The 22,102-nt window shown below is 33.1% G+C and overlaps 1 protein-coding gene across 3 annotated transcripts in view; it reads right to left on the bottom strand.

Annotated features, from left to right (window-relative positions):
* Positions 1 to 1,929: 1,929 nt before the first annotated feature.
* The window catches only part of LOC132942405 (ecdysone receptor-like), a 114,746-nt gene continuing 94,573 nt past the window's right edge, over positions 1,930 to 22,102 (bottom strand). For 2 of the 3 annotated variants that reach the window (XM_061010734.1, XM_061010733.1), the window contains exons 3-8: positions 10,863 to 11,246; positions 7,159 to 7,286; positions 6,923 to 7,087; positions 6,688 to 6,846; positions 6,390 to 6,612; positions 1,930 to 6,302 (exon numbers count right to left, since the gene is read on the bottom strand). In XM_061010734.1, coding sequence (XP_060866717.1) covers positions 6,058 to 6,302; positions 6,390 to 6,612; positions 6,688 to 6,846; positions 6,923 to 7,087; positions 7,159 to 7,286; positions 10,863 to 11,246 — 1,304 coding nt within the window. In that variant the 3' untranslated portion in view covers positions 1,930 to 6,057. Of the gene's footprint in view, positions 6,303 to 6,389; positions 6,613 to 6,687; positions 6,847 to 6,922; positions 7,088 to 7,158; positions 7,287 to 10,862; positions 11,247 to 19,014; positions 19,458 to 21,233; positions 21,539 to 22,102 lie in introns of those variants that run through there. The other variant, XM_061010735.1, reaches the window with a different exon arrangement.

Raw genomic sequence — 22,102 nt, 5'->3', positions numbered from 1 at the left:
GACATATACATTTATAATCTATTATATTAAATTTATGAAAATAAAAACTATTTTATGTATTTTATATTTTATTTAAAAAAAAATTTCATATTAAATAATAAATTATATTGTATTAGTAAGTTCAACATTATTAGTCAATAATTAACTTTTAAAAAATAATGGGAGGGGGGGAGGGAAATGTCCGCATCAAAAATATAAATATATCGGGGGGGGGGGGGGGGAATGTCCATTTACATATACAGTATATGTATATATTTTATTGTTCTACGTCGATAATCAATTGTTTTTATCGAATTAAAAGTTGAGCGTAAATCCACGATAATTTAGAATGTCTGTATATATTGCGTCAAAATCTTCAATTTGCAAATTATTTTGTAGTTAAAAAAAATAATAACATCTTTAATATCCATTCTGGACCACTGGACGAGTAATATGACTAATACATATATAGTATAAGCATAAGCAATATTTATAAATTATAATCAATGCTTACACTATATAGCGGTCACCTACAACTATTGGGTACGGCTACACTTCTAAATTAAATTTCGGACAGTTTTGATATTATTTCAAGAATATTCAAGGGAATGCTTTCTAAAATATTATTGCCTATACCTATATTTAATTATTGCACAACTTATAGTTATATCTAAGATCGCAACCGTTTCTAAAAGTATAGACTATAGGAGATACCTAAATACAACTTGCAGACAAACCACACGTAAACGTAATTACTATTATGCATTATTATAGGTATTATGTGTAAAGAATTTGGTAAATATCACTTATCTACACAGAATTTATATTGCAAACCGTTAATTTTCTTTGTCGTATTGCGCGTTCTTACCGTGTTCGAGATAGGTACGCGTTGTCAAGTGTCTACAATAATAGTGTTACATACCTATATACACAGATTATACAAAATTAGAAATATTCAAATTCCTAAGCTGAAAAATGTAGGAATTTACAGAAAATTATATCGCACGTGGCGGACAAATTAGGTATATCTTAACGTTTGACTTGAGATTGGATTTACAGAGACGCTTGTACAATTTGTAAACATTATTCACATAGGTATCTATTATGTACCTATAGGTACAACCCCCGTCCAACTTATTAGTAAGATTTTCTTCGCTATCGTTCGAGAGAGGTGCAGTGCTATGGGTTTAAAGCAAACCTACACATACTCACGACCTGACTTGACACCAGGCGGGTTTGAGGGGAGCGTGGTTATTTTGTTCACACCTGTTTTTTGGTAAAACGCTTTTTTTTATATTTGCCACAAATAAAACAAAAGCGCCAATGAGTGTATTACAAACCTAAGATTGAATCAATATTCTGAATTTCATGTTTGATGTTTGTATTTGTATTGCATTTTAAATACATTATTTCTGACAATTGACCAACTATGGTGAGAAACTTGACTACAGAAATATTATATTAATCTATAGAACAGTAGCGGGCTAGGTGACGTGTCCCCACAGTCCCATCTGAAAAGATATGATTTTCTGGCTGTGGCACTGATATAATACATAAAGAAGAAATCATAATACAAATATAATTATTACAAGACACAATGTTGTTGTTTTCGCATATTACAATCACCGAACATGCACTAAAAGTCATAATCATCAAATCGTGTTAAATAAGAAATCACAAAATTTGATAATTTCCCAACAAAATTTCGAGAAAAATAATGTCTAAAAATTGCATTCCTAGTTGTTTATATTTTAAATCTTATAACCTTCAGTCACTTTAGGCATGTATACTGCTCAACTGCTATACATAGGTATTTTATACTGATATCTAACTATAGGTAGGTACGCAATTTGTCTGGTAATGATTTAAAATATTGGCCTTCGAACATTTTGGCACAGACACTAAAAAACTGAAACGACAAATCGAAAATATAATAATACCATAAAAAACAATAACAAATAATATTATTATATAGTCCTTTATTTTTTATTTTTTTTATCATAGGTATGTTTCTTTTTTTACAAAATGTGTTCCGCGTAATTTTAACAACAGCTCTTCCGTACTAGATAATATAACATAATATATATAATGTTAATTAATAGTTTTCTTCTCACAGTGTTTATCTGTATTATAATATTCCAAAATGTTCCGTATGAGTATACAATTTTTTTTTTTGCACGCGCGCGCCAATAGGTATTCTCGTTTTTCATTACATATCAAAACAAATTATCTCGTGTAACGTCTAGACACAACAACGCGGATATGTGTAGAAAAAAAATAGTATTATATTTATGTCATAGAACATAACAATAATTGAATAGGTAATTGAAAAAAATAAAACAAAATGTTAAGTTTTTTTCTAGCGTACAACAGATGGACATCGGATTTTAAATTTACTGCTGCAAACAATATGATAATACATTTTTACATATTTTCAGCCGTATTTTACATAATTCTCATCCTGTCAGTCTCATTGAGGAGTTAATGCGCACCCAATTGAAAAAAAAAGTATAAAAAGGAAAATTAAAAAAAAAAATACCATTATTGTTGTAATTTACTGTGCATCTAACAACATTATAACTATCGTAGTCACAATATTAATATATTAAAGACCTTAACATGTCATGGGTATTCATTACCACGGTTACAGCAGCTTGCTGAAACCTTAAGGTCCCCACACACTATATCGTACCTATTCGGTAAACGTTAACGACTGTATACTATAATTATAATAACATCATTATCGTCTAAATACTCTAAACTGTCTACACAATATTATGCAATGCGTCACACTAGAATATATACTCAAAATTAAGTAGTTATATTATAATCGTGATCTACAAAAGTACAAATTTTTTATTTTTTTTCGCGTACTATAATATTATAATTATTAATATTATTATTGTTATTATTATTATTAGTAGTAGTAGTAATAGTAGTAGTATTATAATTATATTTTATTACTATAAAACCGAATTGTAGCTAATATCAAAATTTCGTAAAAAAAAAAAAAGCGCAACTAAAGAATGTACTTGGCGTATTTATATACATGTAAAAAATATAATATAAAAACAAAAAAGTACAAAAAGTTCTAATTACCGTTAATACTTGTAGAACGTTTTTTTTTTTTTTTTTTATCCAGAATATTAGCGTTCCAAACAAACTACACGGGTTACATACACTGATATACAGTGAGAGAGTATTAACATGTTACTTGAGACAATATCAAACGTTTGTAATAAAAACAAATTTTTTTATATATAAATTTTTTTTTAAGTATAAAAAGAAAAAAATGGCAGTGGCATGTGAGATTTAACTGCACAAGTGCGCTGAAATACGGCATAATCATTTCGAAGGGCAGTGAATTTAGAAATTCTATGCGTGATAAAACGTCTAAGTTAAAATTAACTCGTTTAAATATTTTAATATTTTATACATAGTTTTACATAGATATGATAAAATTAAACGGTACACTCCAAAGTTGCCAGTACGCGCAAGGTCAAACGAGTTAAATGTTAAACATAAACAGTGTCATTGGTGCAGAATGCAGCTCACACAACGGTGGTCATAATCTCTTAAACATGAGAGTTTAATGTTTGACCTTTTGGTACTAGCTACAAATTAAGGCCACTTTTTAAAATTGTATAGAATAAATGTATTCTGATGGATTACAATATTTTAATTCAATGTTATTTTATAAAAAATAGAATACCGGAGATTTGGAAACAAACGTGAGGCTGTTGTACGTAACACATAATTTTTAACATTGGATTCTTATATTTTCTATGGTCAAAATAATATTTTTATGACATTACACATTCTTATTTCTATAAAAAAAAGAACAAGATCATTTTTCAATGTATTAAAAAAAAAAAAAAAATTCTTTACAAAAAAAATATTAAAATTACACTCAATTTCCTAAGAATTAACATTTGCACAAAAGTAATCATAAAAATGTACATAACATTATAAATATATAATTGTATTAAAACTGACAAGTGGCAGTTTTTTCTGCGTTTACGAGTGAAATTGTTTTTACTAAAGATATCAACTCAAATAAATAGAATGTAAAAAACATCATTTCATCTACAAATTATATAAACTATTTATCTCTTAAAAATATCATAATATCAGGTAGGAATTTCCAAATTGAATCGGTTGGTAAAGAGCTTTTTTTAACACATTTAACTATTCCTCTCAGTAATATAATTTTTTCTTTGTGTTGTTAAAATAAATTACAATATTAAGGAAATATAACAGTGGGTACCTTCAACTAGTAGATTTAGAGTGTACTCAAATGTTATTTCAAACAAAAGAAAATCATGATATAGACAGACAAAATAATGGGAAAAACAAAACTTAATTAAGTTAAGTTATTCAGAGAAGATTTTACAATCCAGGTAACCGAATTATTTTTAAAATTGTCTGATATTAAATTCACACTATAATTTGTGGCAAATAACTGAAACAGAAAACAACACCAAGTACACCCTAATTTATAAATATTATAATTATTCCATCTACTTAAAAACAAACAATTACACTTATGACCCAAGAAATATTGGTATTTAATTAATATATATAAAATTATATACCACCAGATAATTCCTTTTCCGTGAAAACAAAACTATGGACAACATTTAATAAACTTGATAACTATTGCACTGGTAGGATACATCAATTTGGTTTTACTGACAATAACAAAAAACAACATAAAAAAAAGAATATAATATATGGTTATCAGAATAAAGGAAAATGTATAAGTATCTATCATACTGAAGTTATAATTTTATAAGCTATCATTAAAGCTATTGAACCAAACCAAAAATGTTCTGAATTAATATTAAATGAAAACAAAAATAATAAATAAAAAAGGAAAACGATAACCGGCCTAAAAGTTATTGATCATTAAGAAAGAAATCAGTAAAGCAATTAGAAGACAATTGGTCTAAAATATTAATAATAATAAAATAATATAAATATCTAAACGTTGATGTTTACAGTCTTCATCTCAATACACACACAAACACACATTAATAATAGCTATTTTAATTTCCTATTTGTAATTTTGTTTTTGTACTTAAAATATATAGAATTTCATCTAATCAAAACTGTTTCTAATATTTTGTAATTAAATACACTTGCTATAAAATACTTTCCATTAACAGAATTGCTTATTTAGGTTTTGAAAGCATAACAATAATAAGTAATAAAAAAATAATAATATTATAATTATGTACATAAAAGAGTGCCACATTTACCTAAAGCCCTGAACCTATGTTTGTACACGTTTACATCAAACGCCCTATGATTATTAACTAATAGATGTTAGTATACACAATATATTATTTATCATATACAATTTATTATAAACTAATATCACAGTTTCGCGAATAGAAATGATGTTTCTTACATTTCATATAAAAAAAAAAATATATTTATATAAATTTGTTATAATAAAATTAATTGGCTTATTGATAAACATTTATAAATATATATATAGTATATATATATATATTTATATACATATAATTTTAAAAAGAAAAAATCCAACACGCAGGTACAAAACATACAGTCTCAAAAACCACACGAGGATAACAGAGAAACAATATAGCACCCTCATAGTTAAAAATTCTTAGTTAAAAACAAATTCTGTTTAACAGTACTATGTCTTAATTTAGGAGTGAATTCAAACATACTAATACAAAATCTAAGAGTGCTAACATTTTCCTATACACCTTGTGTTTAAAAACAACTCCTAATTTACCTACAGTTTCAAACTTTAAATATTTAGCTATTTTTAAGCACATTTAAGACAACACATATACTAATATTATTACCTGACATGCTAGATAGATAGTTAATTTTCAATATTTCTATTTTATTAAGATTAGTAAACTGTAATTTAAATAGTCATCCAAGAAGTAGAACAATAGCAAATTGATGTTCAGAGCTACACACATTTGCCAAGTGGTTGTCAGGGGTCTGAACGAACAAAAAATATTGACAGTCTTCAAAATAATACCAAGTGACACTAATGGTGTGACCAGGTACAAGGTAACTAGCTGAAGCAATTTACTATGGCATGACATCCCATATTTCGGCCAAGAATGGGGGTACTACTCGGTTTTTCAGTTTCAGTGTCATACATAGCTCAGAGTTTTCATTGCCCAATGTACGCAACTCTGTAAGTACTGAGAGAAGTCGCGCATATCTGACAGTTGCTGTGTCACGGTCTCGATTATCTACATAAGCTTTTAAGGACTCTAGGTAGATCTCTTGAATTTTCTCCACTTTCCAACCATCTAGTAAATTTGGCCTACCTAAAAATGTATGAAAAAAAAATTTATTTATTTCTACAATTTTACTATAGCATAGTCATAATTCATAAATTAGTGAAATATAATTACTTGAAAATATGACAATGGCGGTCAACAATGCATATTCTGCATTATCCACTTTCATATTGTACATAAACCGACTGAATGACAGTTGGTTTTCAATGGCATCTCCCAACCCAGCTTTGTTATAAGAATCAGCTGAAAATGGCTGGTTGTTAGCAAACACTATTGAGTCAGTGGTGATGTCATATTTCCTAGCTACCCTGAACATCATAGCTTCACTTGAGCAAGCCTATATTTACAAAATAAATTAATAACATCAAGACAATCATACAGAAAAAATGTATTTATAATGGCAAATAATTACCTTGAGTAAAGTGATTTGATCTTCTCTTACAAGTTTATCGAAACCTGGTAATCGTTTGGCAAACTCTACAATGAGTTGAACTGTGAGTATTGTCATCTCAGTGATGATTCGATATGTGGTGTCACTTTGCTTTTCTTCATCGTATTCATTCATATTTTGCTATGAAAATAAATAAATAAATAAATTACAATTACTGATGTGGATTATGGATATTTTTTTTCAATCAAGTACTTACATTATTTATTGTTAAACGTTTCATGTCCTTTTCACTAGGAGCTTCATATTGATCCTGGAAATAGACAAGTCGGTGGATCAGTTCTTTTTGTTCAGAACTCAACGGTTTCACGTAAGGTACAGTCGGCATAGGCGTGCCCATTATCATTGGTTCACCACATTCAATCTAAGATAAAAACAAACATTATAGATATTAATACAAAATAATTGTACAGAAGTTATTATGATTGTAATTACCTTCATCTCTGTAGGTTCTATTTTTATTATTTCAGGAGTAATATCTGTAGTAGAATTTGGTTTATCTTTTTCTCGTTGAGCTTTTTTCTCCTTTCTTTTTACTGCACATTGAACTTCAGGTACAACACCTAAAAAATAATGTCATATTTAAAAACTATGCAATCATTTTAAGGTATAACTAAACAAATATTTGTAGGTAAAAATAACAACATGTTATGGCACACCACAATTTAAAACAATTAAAATTGTATGTTTATTAGATACTTATTAATATACATTTTAATAGAATATTAATGACCTATTACATTTATTCGATGCGCAATTTACGGATGTTATACGTTAATATTACCTTGGAACTATGAATGGATATATTGTAACAACTTTAAAAGATTTATCTGATAAATATTTATATAAATACCAAATTGCCCATTATTAATAATGGACTTCACTCAGAGGCATAATGTCTAATTAATGATTATTATAATGTGCAAACGCTTCAAAACGTTAAGACATACTCATACATTATCTATTATAATTATTAAAAAAAAAATTACAAAAACAACATTTACAATAAAATGAGTAAAAAAAATACTTGTATTATAGCAGGACCTAATAAAAGTCGAACAAGATTTGTATTATATAAAATTTAGTTTTTATATAAATTATTATTATTAATAATAATAGCACTGCAACACATTAAAATAATACCTAAACATAAACATTATGATGTGTATGATCTTATTCTAAGGTGCCGACGGTGTTAATTAGTGTCAACTCGTCAACATTCTGAGAAATAGCCAATGAATCTTATCAAAAGTATTATTATTTATTTGTCAAACGTTAGAAATAATATGTTCTGAAACGGCCCACAAATCGAAAAATGTACGATTATTATATTATATGATAATCATAATTATTATTATACGGAATACAAGAAAAACCGTAAAAGACGATTTGGTTTTAACCATTCATCCTGGTGAACGTTTTAAAATAAAAAATAAGATAACGTGCAGTCACGAAGTCCATATAATGTTGAGGTCGCTATAATAGCACATTACATGGCGACCGATGATTGTCTGTGCGTGTGCGGCCACGTCGAAAACAACAGATAGGTATACGAATAGAAAGCCATTACACTACACCGGTCTAGTGTAGAGCATTTATTTAGTACCGTCGTCGGACAAGGTAAAATGCACGAATTAATCGAGCACGGCTAGGTAGTACGGCAATACGAACCGCGTTTTCTGAACCTCTACGTGTTTTGCCTTTGAAGTTCATTTATTATTCAAGAAACGATAATTCAAGACCCACCGTAATTTAGTATGCGGTGTGAAATCGCGAGTAAAAATGCCCGGCGAGTCGATCGATACCAATGTAATAATATAGTATAATAACGGCGAAAAAAGGTCAACGTACGCACCATAAAAAAAAAAAGCTCGCTATAAAGTGCCATAATTACCACAGCCGGTCAAGGTTGCTTACACGACTACCTATTATATCGAGGGCGCGGGGATTTGGTCAAGTTCGATTTTCTGTCATAGTTTACACGGCTGAGTATTCAAATTCTCGTTATTGCGGATATGTGCCGTCCGTGCCATCACGTCATAATATTTTGTGCAGCAGTCGTAGCTAGTATTAATCGTCAATGGTAAATTATACGAGTATGTAAGACGTATATGCGGTAATAGTGGTAACTGGTAAAAATAGTGGTAATCTCTATGTTTATTGGGATTAGAACCGAACTCACCAAACCACCACACAGTCTTGGCACCCCCTCCCCTTCACACACACACACAATCAGTTTAGTTAAATTAGTTTGGTTAAATGAGCAATATTCGAACAAGATATCGACGATATGCGTAAATCGAATCGTTAGCATCGGACTCCTTAATATAATAATGTTTATAAATACCACAGGGAAAAAGAAAACTTTCAATTGGCCACTTTGCTGGTTCGTGTGAGATAATGTACCAACCTATAATGTCGCAGACTTTCGTTCAATTCGAATAACAATTGTTTTGTTTACATAAGAAGATTGTATGATTTTTTTTTATGTATACGATATTTTGTCAAACATATTTTATTAAATATGTGATTGGAGTTCCAAATTTGAAAAATCGTAAAAAGCTTTTAATATACAACTAGTGTTCAATTCTCAATCCATGTGCCGCCCAAAGCTTTTTACATCTTTTCAATGTCCATAAAATGCTATGAAAATAAAAGTTTTTACATCTTTTCAATGTCCATAAAATATTATGAAAATAAAAGTCACTAATCGTATAATATTGATAAGACCATGCAATATTCCTCGTTTCTTGGCCAAATTCAAAATATAAAAATGTTTTATTATACTTTTATATACACAATTAAAACTTTTCCATTAATTATCTCTTTAAACTAATCCACGGCTATACAATACTATGTAATATGTATACTGTATAGTGTATAATATTATACGTGTTTGCATAAAAGTATGTAACATGTTTTATAGTTAAATGTCCGTGACTCCGTGTTATTATGAGTTATGTTATGTTATGGTTAGTCGACTGTGAACTTGTACTATACCTATGCATACCATCATATTATTTAACGAGACAATGTACTTGATTGTATGGCCATTAAATACGTAGCAATTAATAATAATAATAATAATAATAATAATAATAATAAATAATAATAATATATTTTATTAAATAAACGTTTGTAAAATTATTTAATTCAGAACTTATTTTCAGTATTTCTTATGGGCTGCATAGCTTATCACGCCCCGCCCCAACATTCCTAACACATTTTCCAAAAATAACAAATAATCAGAAAATTTAAGAAACGCAATAGCCATCGACAGAGGTGTATTTTTGTATCGTTCTTATTAATTTTTTGGTTCTAACCATAGATGTATACAACTAGATAGTCGTCTTTATACTACAGTTGTGACCAATGTTGAAATCGGCCGCCATTTATAAAGCAGGCAATGTTTACATTTATTTTACATTTATTTATATACATATTATATATTTATCTATGATAAATAAATATCTACTATGATAATATTATTTTGTAAACATTGCCTGCTTTGTAAATGGCGGCCGACTTCGATGACAAGACGGAGACGGCTATCTAGTTGTTGTATACATCTATTATTTTTAATACAGTCACTAAAATTCACAATAGTGGATTTCAGGAGAAAAAAATTATTTCGAATGGCCCTCTGCAGTCTGCAATATGATTCTAGATTAAATTAATTACAAACATCAAGAAAAAAATTCTAAAAACTCAAAAGGTGGTGACGGGATCATGCAGCTAGTAAACACCTATTTTTTACTTCTTGGTCCGACGTATAAAAGTATTGTATTAGTAAATAAGTATTTTTACAGTAATTTTGTCAGATCTTGCAATATCATGAATTATGTCTCCGATAATAAAAATAAATTTTAATCCAGTGCCTAAACGTGCCATAATAATAATATTATTTACCATATTATGATCCTTTGCTCGTAAAATTGCAGGTTTCTTCTGGCCAAACTATTATTCAATATTAATGTACTTACATAAATTTAATACTAACAGTGTTCCTAAATATTATAGGCTCCGCGTGTGTTTTACGTTATACTCTAGCAGTCCGGAAAAATCCGACATTTTATTTTATTTTTCTGTGATTTATCAGTTTTCTATTTTATCATAAACTACTATAGTGTAACGCTTACATTCAGGCCTCATGCCGACGGTGAGGCATTTTTTCAGCCGGCACTCCTGGCATTTCCGCCTCATGTACATGTCGATTTCGCAGTTGTTGCCGTACTTGCACTGGTACACGGCGTTCTTGGTGATGCTCCTCCGGAAGAACCCCTTGCACCCTTCGCATGTCAGCGCGTTGTAATGGTAACCGGACGACCGGTCGCCGCACACCAGGCAAAGCTCTTCGGGAGGTCGGTTGTTCAGCACGTTGCCACCAACGCCGCCCCCGGGGCCCGATGCCGCGGTGTTGACGACGCCAGTCACGGGCGAGTGGTTGAGTTTCTTCTTCTTCAACCCATCCGAATGGCTGCTGGCTCCCGACAGGCTGTTCGGCGGAGACAACTCTTCTTTGACTGCAAATGGAAGAAGAAGAAACAACGGTTAAAGAAAAACGAAAACATCATTACATACCAATATAATACGATATAGTATATATATATATAGTACATATATTAATATATAAGAATATAATTTGTAGGTACCTATATTATAATATTATGTTTTACTTTCGTCTCGGGTGAGTGGTGGATATGGGGCCGGGGTGTGGGAGAAGAGGAAGTAAACAGAACCCGAAAACCTGTTTGGGAACGACCGACACCGCGGTCGTGGAGTGGACGAACCCAGTGACCTTGTGATCGAGAACGAAATATACCTAGGTATACGGCCATACATTATTATTATACACATTTTTTTTTCCCTCCAAAAATCTTTTCGAATATATAATATAAATACATATTTGTTGTACACAATATAATAACAAATAATACCATGTGCGGCATTGCGTCACGCGGGGTTAATGCCCCTCGAATCGGATAGTATCGTGTCGTTGTAATTATTTTGTGGCTGCGCAGTACGTTTTAGAACGGTGTCCATAATAATAATATTATTTATTAGAATGACGACTGTGACCTGCAATGTCCTGCAGAGACTGACGCGGGCCCAAGTAACCCGCAGCAGAGAACCACCGCCGCCGACGGGGGAGGCCTGGTTACTTGTTTACGCGGGCCTCGAATATACTCGCGCGATTGTCCGTGTTATATGCGGGCGATGATGTTATTTAGCGGTATGCGTTTAAAGAAAGCACCAAAACTAGACAGCCAGCAAGCAATTAATGCCCCGGAATACTTATTTAAAATACTTTTTTATTTCAAATTACAAAATTTTTTTGTTATACAGTTATATTCTAATAGCCAATCATGTTAAAATAACTTAATATTTGGCTCTTATGATATAGTGGGTATACAATTTTTTTACCTTTGGCGCTTACGTCATAATATCATAGCTATTTTTCTCATTCGATCGAAATCTTAAAACGGACTCGATCACGCCTATACAAGGCGACGTAAAAACTGACCGGATGAGTAAATAATAATAATATATAATAGACGAGTTTTTTTTTATTATCATTATTATTATTATTCCAAAGAAAAATCGCTCGACGACGACGACAACGACGTTCAAGGCCGTCCGTGTTTCGCAACAGTCGCCGACACGACGGCCGCACTCTTGCAATAGTAATAACATTTTATATATAGAAATAGAAACGAATAGATATCGCACACATACACACACACGCGGCATTTCTGCCTTATTGTTGTATGGTTAGTGGGGGAAAAAAATACGAATCCCGAGAGATTAATTGCTTTCGTGTGTGCGTTGTTTTTAAACGTCTGGCGAGATGCGCATTTTTTTCTTCCCCCCGCGACCTAGCCCAACAGAAATTCTCGAGAGACCTCGCACACGACACGCTCGCACACATTTACATAAAAATAAATAAAAACGAGCGCATTCCGACGATAAATCTATCGGATAAGTCGCATGTATACGTGTGTGTGTGTGTGTGTGGACTGTATACAAAACAACGCGAGGAACGACCACCGCCGCTGCAGATGTCGGAGGAGCTAAGAGGAGCTAACATAAAATGAATATAAAATTCGCGTATACCTACTCACATATTTCGTTCACGGGTTTCGCGCACCGGACGTACTGGGACAGATGTTAATTATTCGACGTTAAAACCAAATGAATATTCATCGAACGCTGCTCTCCACACACCGGTGCGCCGGTGGCAAATGGAATATATTTTGCGGTAATTACCGGAACCACCGCGGTACGTAAGCATGACCGCGGCGGCGGCGGCGTCGTCACAGAGTACGCAAACGTCGACGACGCTCAAATTCTGGAAATCCGATGCGCGAAAACGATGTCTGCGACTCGGGTCGACTACAATTGCAGGGAGAAGACAATCTTTTTAGACCGGTTTGTCGAGTGTAAATCTCTCTATCTATCTCTCTGTGCGCACATATTATTATAATATTTAAAACATATAATATGTATTAGGTATATTATACTCACACACGATAATAATGATAAAATAATACGGCATCGTCGGCGGCCTATTGTGTAAAAAAAAATCGATCTCGAACGCCACGGGAACGAAACGCTATTATTTCGTATCATATTGTGTGTGTAATGTGTATAATAATATAATATAGAGTCCCGACTCCCGAGTACGCGCGCGATGCAGCAATTGTAGAGGTAATAATAATAATAATATGTGCGGCGGCGAAGAAGAATTCGAGGAACTGAAACCGGTTAACGACAACGGCGACGACGACGATTGTGTATTGTGTGCGCGCAAAGAATGAAAAGCTGTAAGTAGTCATGCGCTTGTTAAAATAAAAAAAAAATAAAAAACATTTTTACGTGGTCGATAGTGTTTACGGTGTTGAGGGCAGCGAGAGAAGGAAGAAATCTGACGTCATCTTTGTCGTTATAACCGATATGAAACGTCGACAAATGCGGAGGGAAAAAAATCGAAAGCTTTTGACTGAAATTCGACTCGCAGTTACGTGCTAGTGTTTTACATTTTACGTATACATGACATTGACGACGGAAACGGTTGTGCGCACATTACATTATTCGTTCGCCGGGTAATCTGTGCGGTCGACGAGCGGAACAGATGACGACGTATGAAGTGAGTAAAAAACAGACTCGCAGCCCGTGAAGGCCGTAGAATCAGAAAACCGCGAAGATCTGCGGTCTAGATAACAACCAGAACGAAAGACAAAAATGGAAAACAAGATTGGTTTTTTTCTTTTATCATTGTTGTTGTTATTACATAGTTTTCCGTCATGATAATTTTTTTTTCTCTCAAAATAATATTCTCGACAGTTGGCGCACGTATAATAATACATTTACTAGGAGACGTTTTAACTATAATAATAATAATATTATACGGGTTGAACTGGGAGAGTTATCGGTCTACAAGTCCAAAAATACAAATTATTCGATTATAATTGAATAAGCTAAAGCCTATAGGTAATAACTAATAATAAACTATTATTATTATCTATTAATCAGATAATATAATTAAGGGAGTTAAATATCTATTTTTGGACTTTTTGTCTGATTTTAAAACGCGTTAGGACTTGTGTTCGATAGTAGAAAAATGAGTCCAGCATTTTTTCAAATCGGGCTTTCGTCTGGGATTTAACAGGGAGAAGTGGAGGGTGGAAAACGAGGTGAAAATGCTCAAAATAATACGTTTCAATGGTCACGCGGCTCCAGAGGTAGCGGTGGAGGTTTTAATCTTGAAAATAAAAGTAATTGACTACCCGGCTACACCGTGGTATAAATTGTGGAGGGCACACGGCCAAAGGTAGTAGACCGCGTGATTTAGAGTTATACACGCGTAAATACACACACTGTGATATAGTCTAACACTCTGCACTTTGTGGGAGATATCTATACGTACACCGTGGAGAGGATGAAAAAAAAATGAAATGTTAATCGTTATAATAATTGCCGTCTATAAGTATATTTGCTCAGTTGGACGACGGTGATAATAATATCCGTTTTATATGACGTGTACACGCCACACGCGTATAAATACTAAAGGCGCACGTGCATTCGGCAGAACAGAACGACGACTAAGGTTCATTCCTATTACCACGGTCAAGTGAACAGTGATTATTATTATTGTTGTTGTTGTTGTTGTTGCTGCTGCTGGTGGTGATTTCAGGTTGCATCGCTATGGTGAGAATCTTCCGTAACGTAAATAAATACCTTCCGAATGTATATTAAGTATTATATTATTAGCAATAATAATACATAGAAATAATTAACGTGCAGGTAAAATCGGCGGTGCCGGTAAGAATAATGCTCACGTAAACGTATGTACCTACATGTGCACTCCGAGCAATATTATAAACTTTTCCCCTTTTTGTAAACTCGACAAATATAGATACGTAAACACAATTATTTTGGTTTTGGATTTCAACAAGCGCCAAACTATACAATTACCGATATAATATATAATAGTAAGTAAAATAAAATTACGTATGTTATAGATTTAGGTTAAACGTACTATAAATTATTTATCTATTTATTTAATTCACTCTTTGGATCAGTAGGTTTTTAAAAAACATTATTAACTTCTACACCGATGACTATCGGTAGCGATTGGCGGTATTTGCACGGGTCGTATTCACCGTCGATTTTTTTCAGTTTGATATAAACTACCACCTATATTATTATCACCCGATTACGCATGACTGATAATCATATTTTATCGATTGTGTTTTGTTAACAATTGATATGAATTTTTAAGTACTTTAAATAATGTCATTTATTCATATTTTTTTTTGCGAGTACAAGGTTGAACAAAATTAATATTCGATTTTACACTCTCATATTAAATCGTATTAAACAGTATATCAATATAAAATGTGTATGCAGACTCGGGGCTATTGAACGCTATAATAATATAAGCTCACACAAATTAAATTTCTAATTAAATTATAAAAAATATATAGGTAGTACATTATAAGGTTATACCTACATTGGTAATATAATTTTTATTAAGTTATTAGATATTTTTTTTATTTTTTTTAAGTAATAAGGAGGGATTGTAACTTGTAATTCAACAATTATTATAAAAGGAGTACCTATTTATAATTAAAAATATTTGTAAAAGCGCTTAAATATGCAATAAGAATGTTGAAAATACAGGTACTTAGGTATATACAGTGTATAACAGGAAGACCTGACAAAAAAAAAAATTATGCTAGTTAAACGTATGACAAAAATTGTGAAAATTATATGACAAATAAATAATTTAAGAAATATACTCATGTCAGGAAATTCCCAAAAATAATATTTTGAAAAAAGTTATTACGTTCTAAATTAATAGATATTTAAAAAAATTCTAAAAATAAACTACTTGACTTAGATAAATATTTTTACCATCAAAATTGTTCTTATAATCATATCTAAAAATTGGCTATTTTGAATTTTTCCAAAAAAATAGGATCAAATTTAATTTTTTTTATTTTCAGCATTAAAAATGAAAATTAATTTCTTTATATCATAAGTGAACCGCAAGTTACTATAAATTATATATATAAAAAATGTATTTAAATTTTAAATATTATACCCTGTATAGTGTATACAAATAGGTAACGACATTCCCAGAAAAATAGATAATCCAAATCTTTGTATTTATAATTATTTTATTTTCTGTTTAAATGTCTACCATAAAAATAATGATTTTGTGAATTTGTTTTTACTTTACTATGTCAATAAAAGTAAAATAGCGCAAAAATCACAAAAACAGTTAATTTATCATTAAAACTCCAATAGACAAAGATTTGCAAAAAAAAGTCACATTTTACTTCATCGTGAACTGAAACAAATTTATACTTCAGAAGTTCAGTGTAGATGATATCACTTTACAGGTGTCACTGAGACGTCTCAAAACAAAAATTCAAATGATATAAGTAATGAGACCCAGACTAAAAAATATTTTTAATCAATTCTTAAGACTATGAGGGGAAGTCTTTGAGGAAAATACAATCGTAAAAAATAATGCAATTGTTAAATAACGTAGTATTTCAAATTACTTAACCGGATGAGCATAATTAATAATTGAAAACAAATTAACAATTGATTGGAAAACCTATCGTGACTTAACGGTAAACATATTGTAGCATTTAACAAATTGTCCGAGCGGAAGGAAGTTGCACGAACGTGTTAAGAAGTTTTGTCGCGTATTGGCTCACTCCCAAAGCACTTGTGAGTTGTGACTCACAGCTCATAATTATGAGTTCGATTTAACTGAAATAATCGGAACCGATTTATTAGGTATATTTTTACAAAAAAAAAAAAAACAATAGATTAAACTCAAATATTTTTTCAGGTGCATTAAAAATAGATATAAAATTAATAATCATAATAGCGTATAATAAATTATACCAGTCATTGACACGAACTGTGATTTATTTTAGTAAACATTTTTTTTTAAACATATCAATTACTACCTAAATAGCCTTTTAGTAAACATTTTTTTTTAAACATATCAATTACTACCTAAATAGCCTATAGGTTAATAGGTATAATATCCTTGGGACGTGAACATTTTTACGTAATTTATAACGAATTTATAATTTCACAACATGCTTTAAAAATAAATCTGGTATTAATGGTCATTACTCGCTAACGTAACAGTGATTGTTTAAATTAAGTCCACGATAAATAAAACACACATGACTATATTACGCCCTGGAAGATTAGAAGGTACTAGCTGGTACCAGGTAAGTAATACAGTAAATTAGTCTACCAACTACCAGCTAACACAAAATGAGCAAAATGCTTGCAGAATAACATATATTAAATATTATGAATTTATCAGTTTTAGATTCTGATCGGAGTGATAGAACTATCAACTGATTTTACAATGATGTATGTTTTATTATCTATTTAAAAATTTTTTTTGTTTCTGTTAACACCTTTTGAGCAGTAAAAATGCTTTTATTTTCTACTTTAGCATCTTATCAGGTAGGAAGCGGGGGACCATAAGCGTCTGAAAAGTTAGAATTTTGATGAAAAAGTGGTACCTACTTGCCTACCTTTTTTTTATTTTATTTGGTGAATCTAATAGGAATACAATGTACTGAAATACCTCGACAAATAACCGTCAAAATATTATTATAACACTGCTGTAGTATATAATCCATTCGTATGATCTGCGTTGTGCATTCATTACCCGAGTCATTCGGCACCATTTATAGTAGTATACTATAGTCGTTTCACAAATAATTGTTCGGACACAGGAAAAAAAATTAGTTGTCTGGTCAGGGGGAGAAACGGGACATTTCGGGTCACGAGTACTAATAAGCAATTTATACTTGTGTGTTTTTAATATATATATATGAAAAAAAGGTAAAATAAAAAAAAATATAATAAAATACGCAAAGAATTCAAACGGATTTGTTCGTGTATGCGTATGTGCGTTTATTGTGTCTGTGGGCCAAAACGTAGGCGTACTAGCTGTATAATATAATGTACGTACACAACGAGTTTGTTGTACGATCATCTTCGAGATATTCCAACTACTTCACCACTATAATATTATACGTCTGCGCTCTGCAGTATGTCGCGAATAAGATTCAACTTTTTTTTCGGTTTTTTTTTCTTTTTTACACGGAATATAATATATAAGCAGTCTCTTTTCGTAATTTGGTGACTACTCGCAGGGGCGGTGTTTATTCGATGGAAGATTAATAAATTGTTTAGTATACAATTAATTCACAACAGGACGAGTTAAAACTCTATATTGCCTCTGCGAAGTGTTTATATTCCTGAAGGTAGGTACAGACTAACTTGCGAGCTGGATTGCAGAACGCGCAGTTTCGTAGATTATCGCACACGCAGGCATATCGTATAATATGCAGTATACATACAACCCTTTTTGTCAAATTTATCAAACCGTTTAACCATTTTTAGAGTTAAGATATTATATTGTATATATAGGTACTAATCGAAAAGAACATTTCTGTTAACCGAACCGAACCGAACCAAACCGGTAATACTGGAGCAACAGTCGACATGTCGTCATCATGGACGACGACAACAACATGACGAACGAACATATAATATAATTACGATACCTAAAACCCCCACCAATCGGTAATTAACGGCTAACCCTGCTAGTCATCGTATACAGTGAAAGCACAGTGAGAGCTCACGATTTCCATAAAAATAAAAAAATAAACCTCGACCACTTGACGACGCGACAATTATTCCATTGGTACATAAACGCAGGTGACCGCCATCATATACCTGTTGTTATCAAGGGGACGGTGGAAGAATTGTTGTTGTGCTGTGTCATGAACCGGTTCATGATGGTGTCCTGGTGGTACCGCTGCTGGTGGGTGGTGTAGGTGGGCTGTTCGCCGAAGCTGTCATCAAGGTCCTGCAGGAACTCAAAGCTCTCCCGAGTCATCGGGCTGTTGATGTTGGTGCTGAAGAATGCGTTGATGAACATGCTGGTGGCCGAGAACCCGGTGGAGGCGGCTGCCGACGACGAGGACGACGACGAGGTGACTTCGGACGACGAAGTCATGGCCCCGTCGTTCTGCGATGCGAGTCGCAACATGTCGCCGGGTCGGCTGGTTTACATGTGAATAACGGCGGAGGTGCGGCCAACTTGTAGCCGGCGTTCTGGGCTGCGCGGTCGACCGCGGGCGTATGACCAAATAACCGGGGTAGTAGTAGCTGTACTTCTGAAAACGTGTTCGGAAACGTCCACTATATATATGTGTGTTTGTTTGTTTATGTGTGTGTGATAAGACCCGTCAACGTGTTTCGCCACCGTATTTCGTGGGGGAAATGGTTTAAAAATGCATATACCTACCAATAACTTCCACCCACCTCGAGATTTGTCATGAAAGTATATTAAGTATGATTATTATAATTATGATTTCTACATTTTTAGGGGTGGAGAATTCTATACCGGAAATAAGACCTAAGCCCATCTGGTGAGCCGATGGCCTCCGTGTCCACCCCTCCTTCAGTTTCGTCCATCCCCGGACGGCGGGTAAAGATATTCATTTACTAGATTTTTTTATTATTCTACGACGTCGCTACGACGCAGCAGCAGTAACATCGCGTGAATGTGCTTCTTATATTATACTATATCATTACATTATACATTATTATAATAAGTACGCGAGGGACCAGCAGCGATTTAATAATAAAGTGACGTCATTGCGCGCTCACAATAGAATCTTTTGTGCTCCGACGCCGGCCCATCAAATAAGGTTTTTATTTTTCTCTGTACACTGCGATATAACATAATAACATTATTATGTTATGCAGATGTCGGTACGATTGTCCGTACATATCACGGCCGACGTTAAGCACACGCAATATTGTGAAATTCCCAAGTATAGGAAAGTACGTACGTCTACGGACGATCGACAGTTGCGCGTTCGAAATTGTGTTCGGTTCTAAAATCAGAGGCAAGGACCTATTCGAAAACCTACACAGATAGCAATTCACTATACTTAAAATGTACATGTATCATATTATTATATTGCCAAAAACACGGTCGATAGTGTTAATCTATATATTTTTTTCACAGACCCATTAAGCGCGCTAAGTGATTATTTGTTTATCTGAAACACGCGTGTATGTATATGTATATTATTATACAATAGGCGTAGGGTCGTTAATGTTGAGCCCGTCTGTGTCACATCGCGACGACTGTTCAAAAAAGTCCATTAAAAAAAACCACATTCCACGCACGTTATATATACAGGTGCGATACGAGCGACGTCGTCTACAATATCATCTTTATGGAAATCTATATGGTACCCACTACGACACATTATATATTATGTATAATGTACCTCTAATATACATAATATGTACACTGTACAGTATATTAACGTATACATTTACCCTCTTTTAATCAGAGTTCGATTTATGCGATGGAATGTCTTATTTTATTTTTTCCTCCCACCGTTCGCGTCAAAAACTTTTGAAATATTCGAAAACGGCTTTGAAACATGTCGTTTTTGATACAGGTAATTTTGGGTTGTCGTTTCGATATGCTATATCAATACTTATCTACAGTGTGATTTGCGCTGGATACTGCGATAACCTATGTTTCTAGTATAATTGATTTTGTATATCACCTACGTGTTTTTTGTTTATTCAACAGATACTAATATACTAACAGTGGGTATATCAACGACAAGCAAAAAAATATTATAAATGTAAAGATGTTAATTGTTAAGAGGGCACAACATGACTTGGAAAAACACACGGCGAGGTATTGATTAGTTTAAGGATTATTATGAAAATGTAATCTGAAAAATTCCGAAATATTGTTAATTATAGAAAACCAAAAACGCAACCCGTGTTTTGCCTAGTCGTTATGACGTACCTCAGCTTGGTCGTGATAAGAATTGTCTTTTGTAGCACACAACCTGGTATAACATATCACCACGACACCCATTTCGTTAACCATTATTATATAAATCATATTCTCATACCTCATACAGCGAGCCGTCCGCGAGCGAGACGACATGTATCGAAACAGAAAAAAAATCAACAGCGAAACACAAAAACGTTTTTGAAACTATTGACGCATACAAGCACAGACGTTGTAATAATATTCAAGCACACACGCGTTTCAAAAAAACAAACAACAACGATATAGTATAATCGAAAAGTATGAAACTGACAAAAAGCGTCGTTCGAGGAAAAAATGACACACGCGGCGGCGGCCGAGACCACGACGACGAGAGGAGACTTGAACGCGCGACGGGATGACACTGCCGGAACGATGAACTTGAACTGGCGGCTGCAGGTGAGAGAGAGTGCGACGTCCGGGCGGCGGCGGCGGCGGCATTGGCCTCCGATATCAACACAACACGCGAGTGCCGCCGCCGCCGCCGTAGTTACGACCGTCGGGTGGGGATAAGTTCAGGGCCAACACTTTGCGCCCGCCCGCTCGATACACCTCCGCCCCCCCACCACCGCCGTACGATCGACGACGACGACTATACCAAGACTGTATTATTATTATTATTATACCTCGACCGCGGTCGACTATGTATAAAGCACAATAATATAATATTATAATGTCGTAAAATCGTAATGTATCAGTAGAAAACACGACGAGTGAATCGACCGAATAGCAAGAAAACACAAACAGTCCTACGGTCTTACGACGTTGATATTACAGCACACACGAGAGTACACACTCTCTTTCAAGTGAAAGTACTACTCTCTCCGCGGCGGCGGCAGCATCGATGACTACGACGTTTAAAAATGTTTTTTTTTTTATCGTTTGTATGTACCCGAAACCGGTGAACCCGTAGTCGTGGTATTATTATTATGTATAGTATTTATGGTACCT

Source organism: Metopolophium dirhodum, chromosome 4, assembly GCF_019925205.1.
Source record: "Metopolophium dirhodum isolate CAU chromosome 4, ASM1992520v1, whole genome shotgun sequence".
Classification (NCBI taxonomy): Eukaryota; Metazoa; Arthropoda; class Insecta; order Hemiptera; family Aphididae; genus Metopolophium; species Metopolophium dirhodum.
This window is presented reverse-complemented; position numbering and strand designations above follow the sequence as displayed.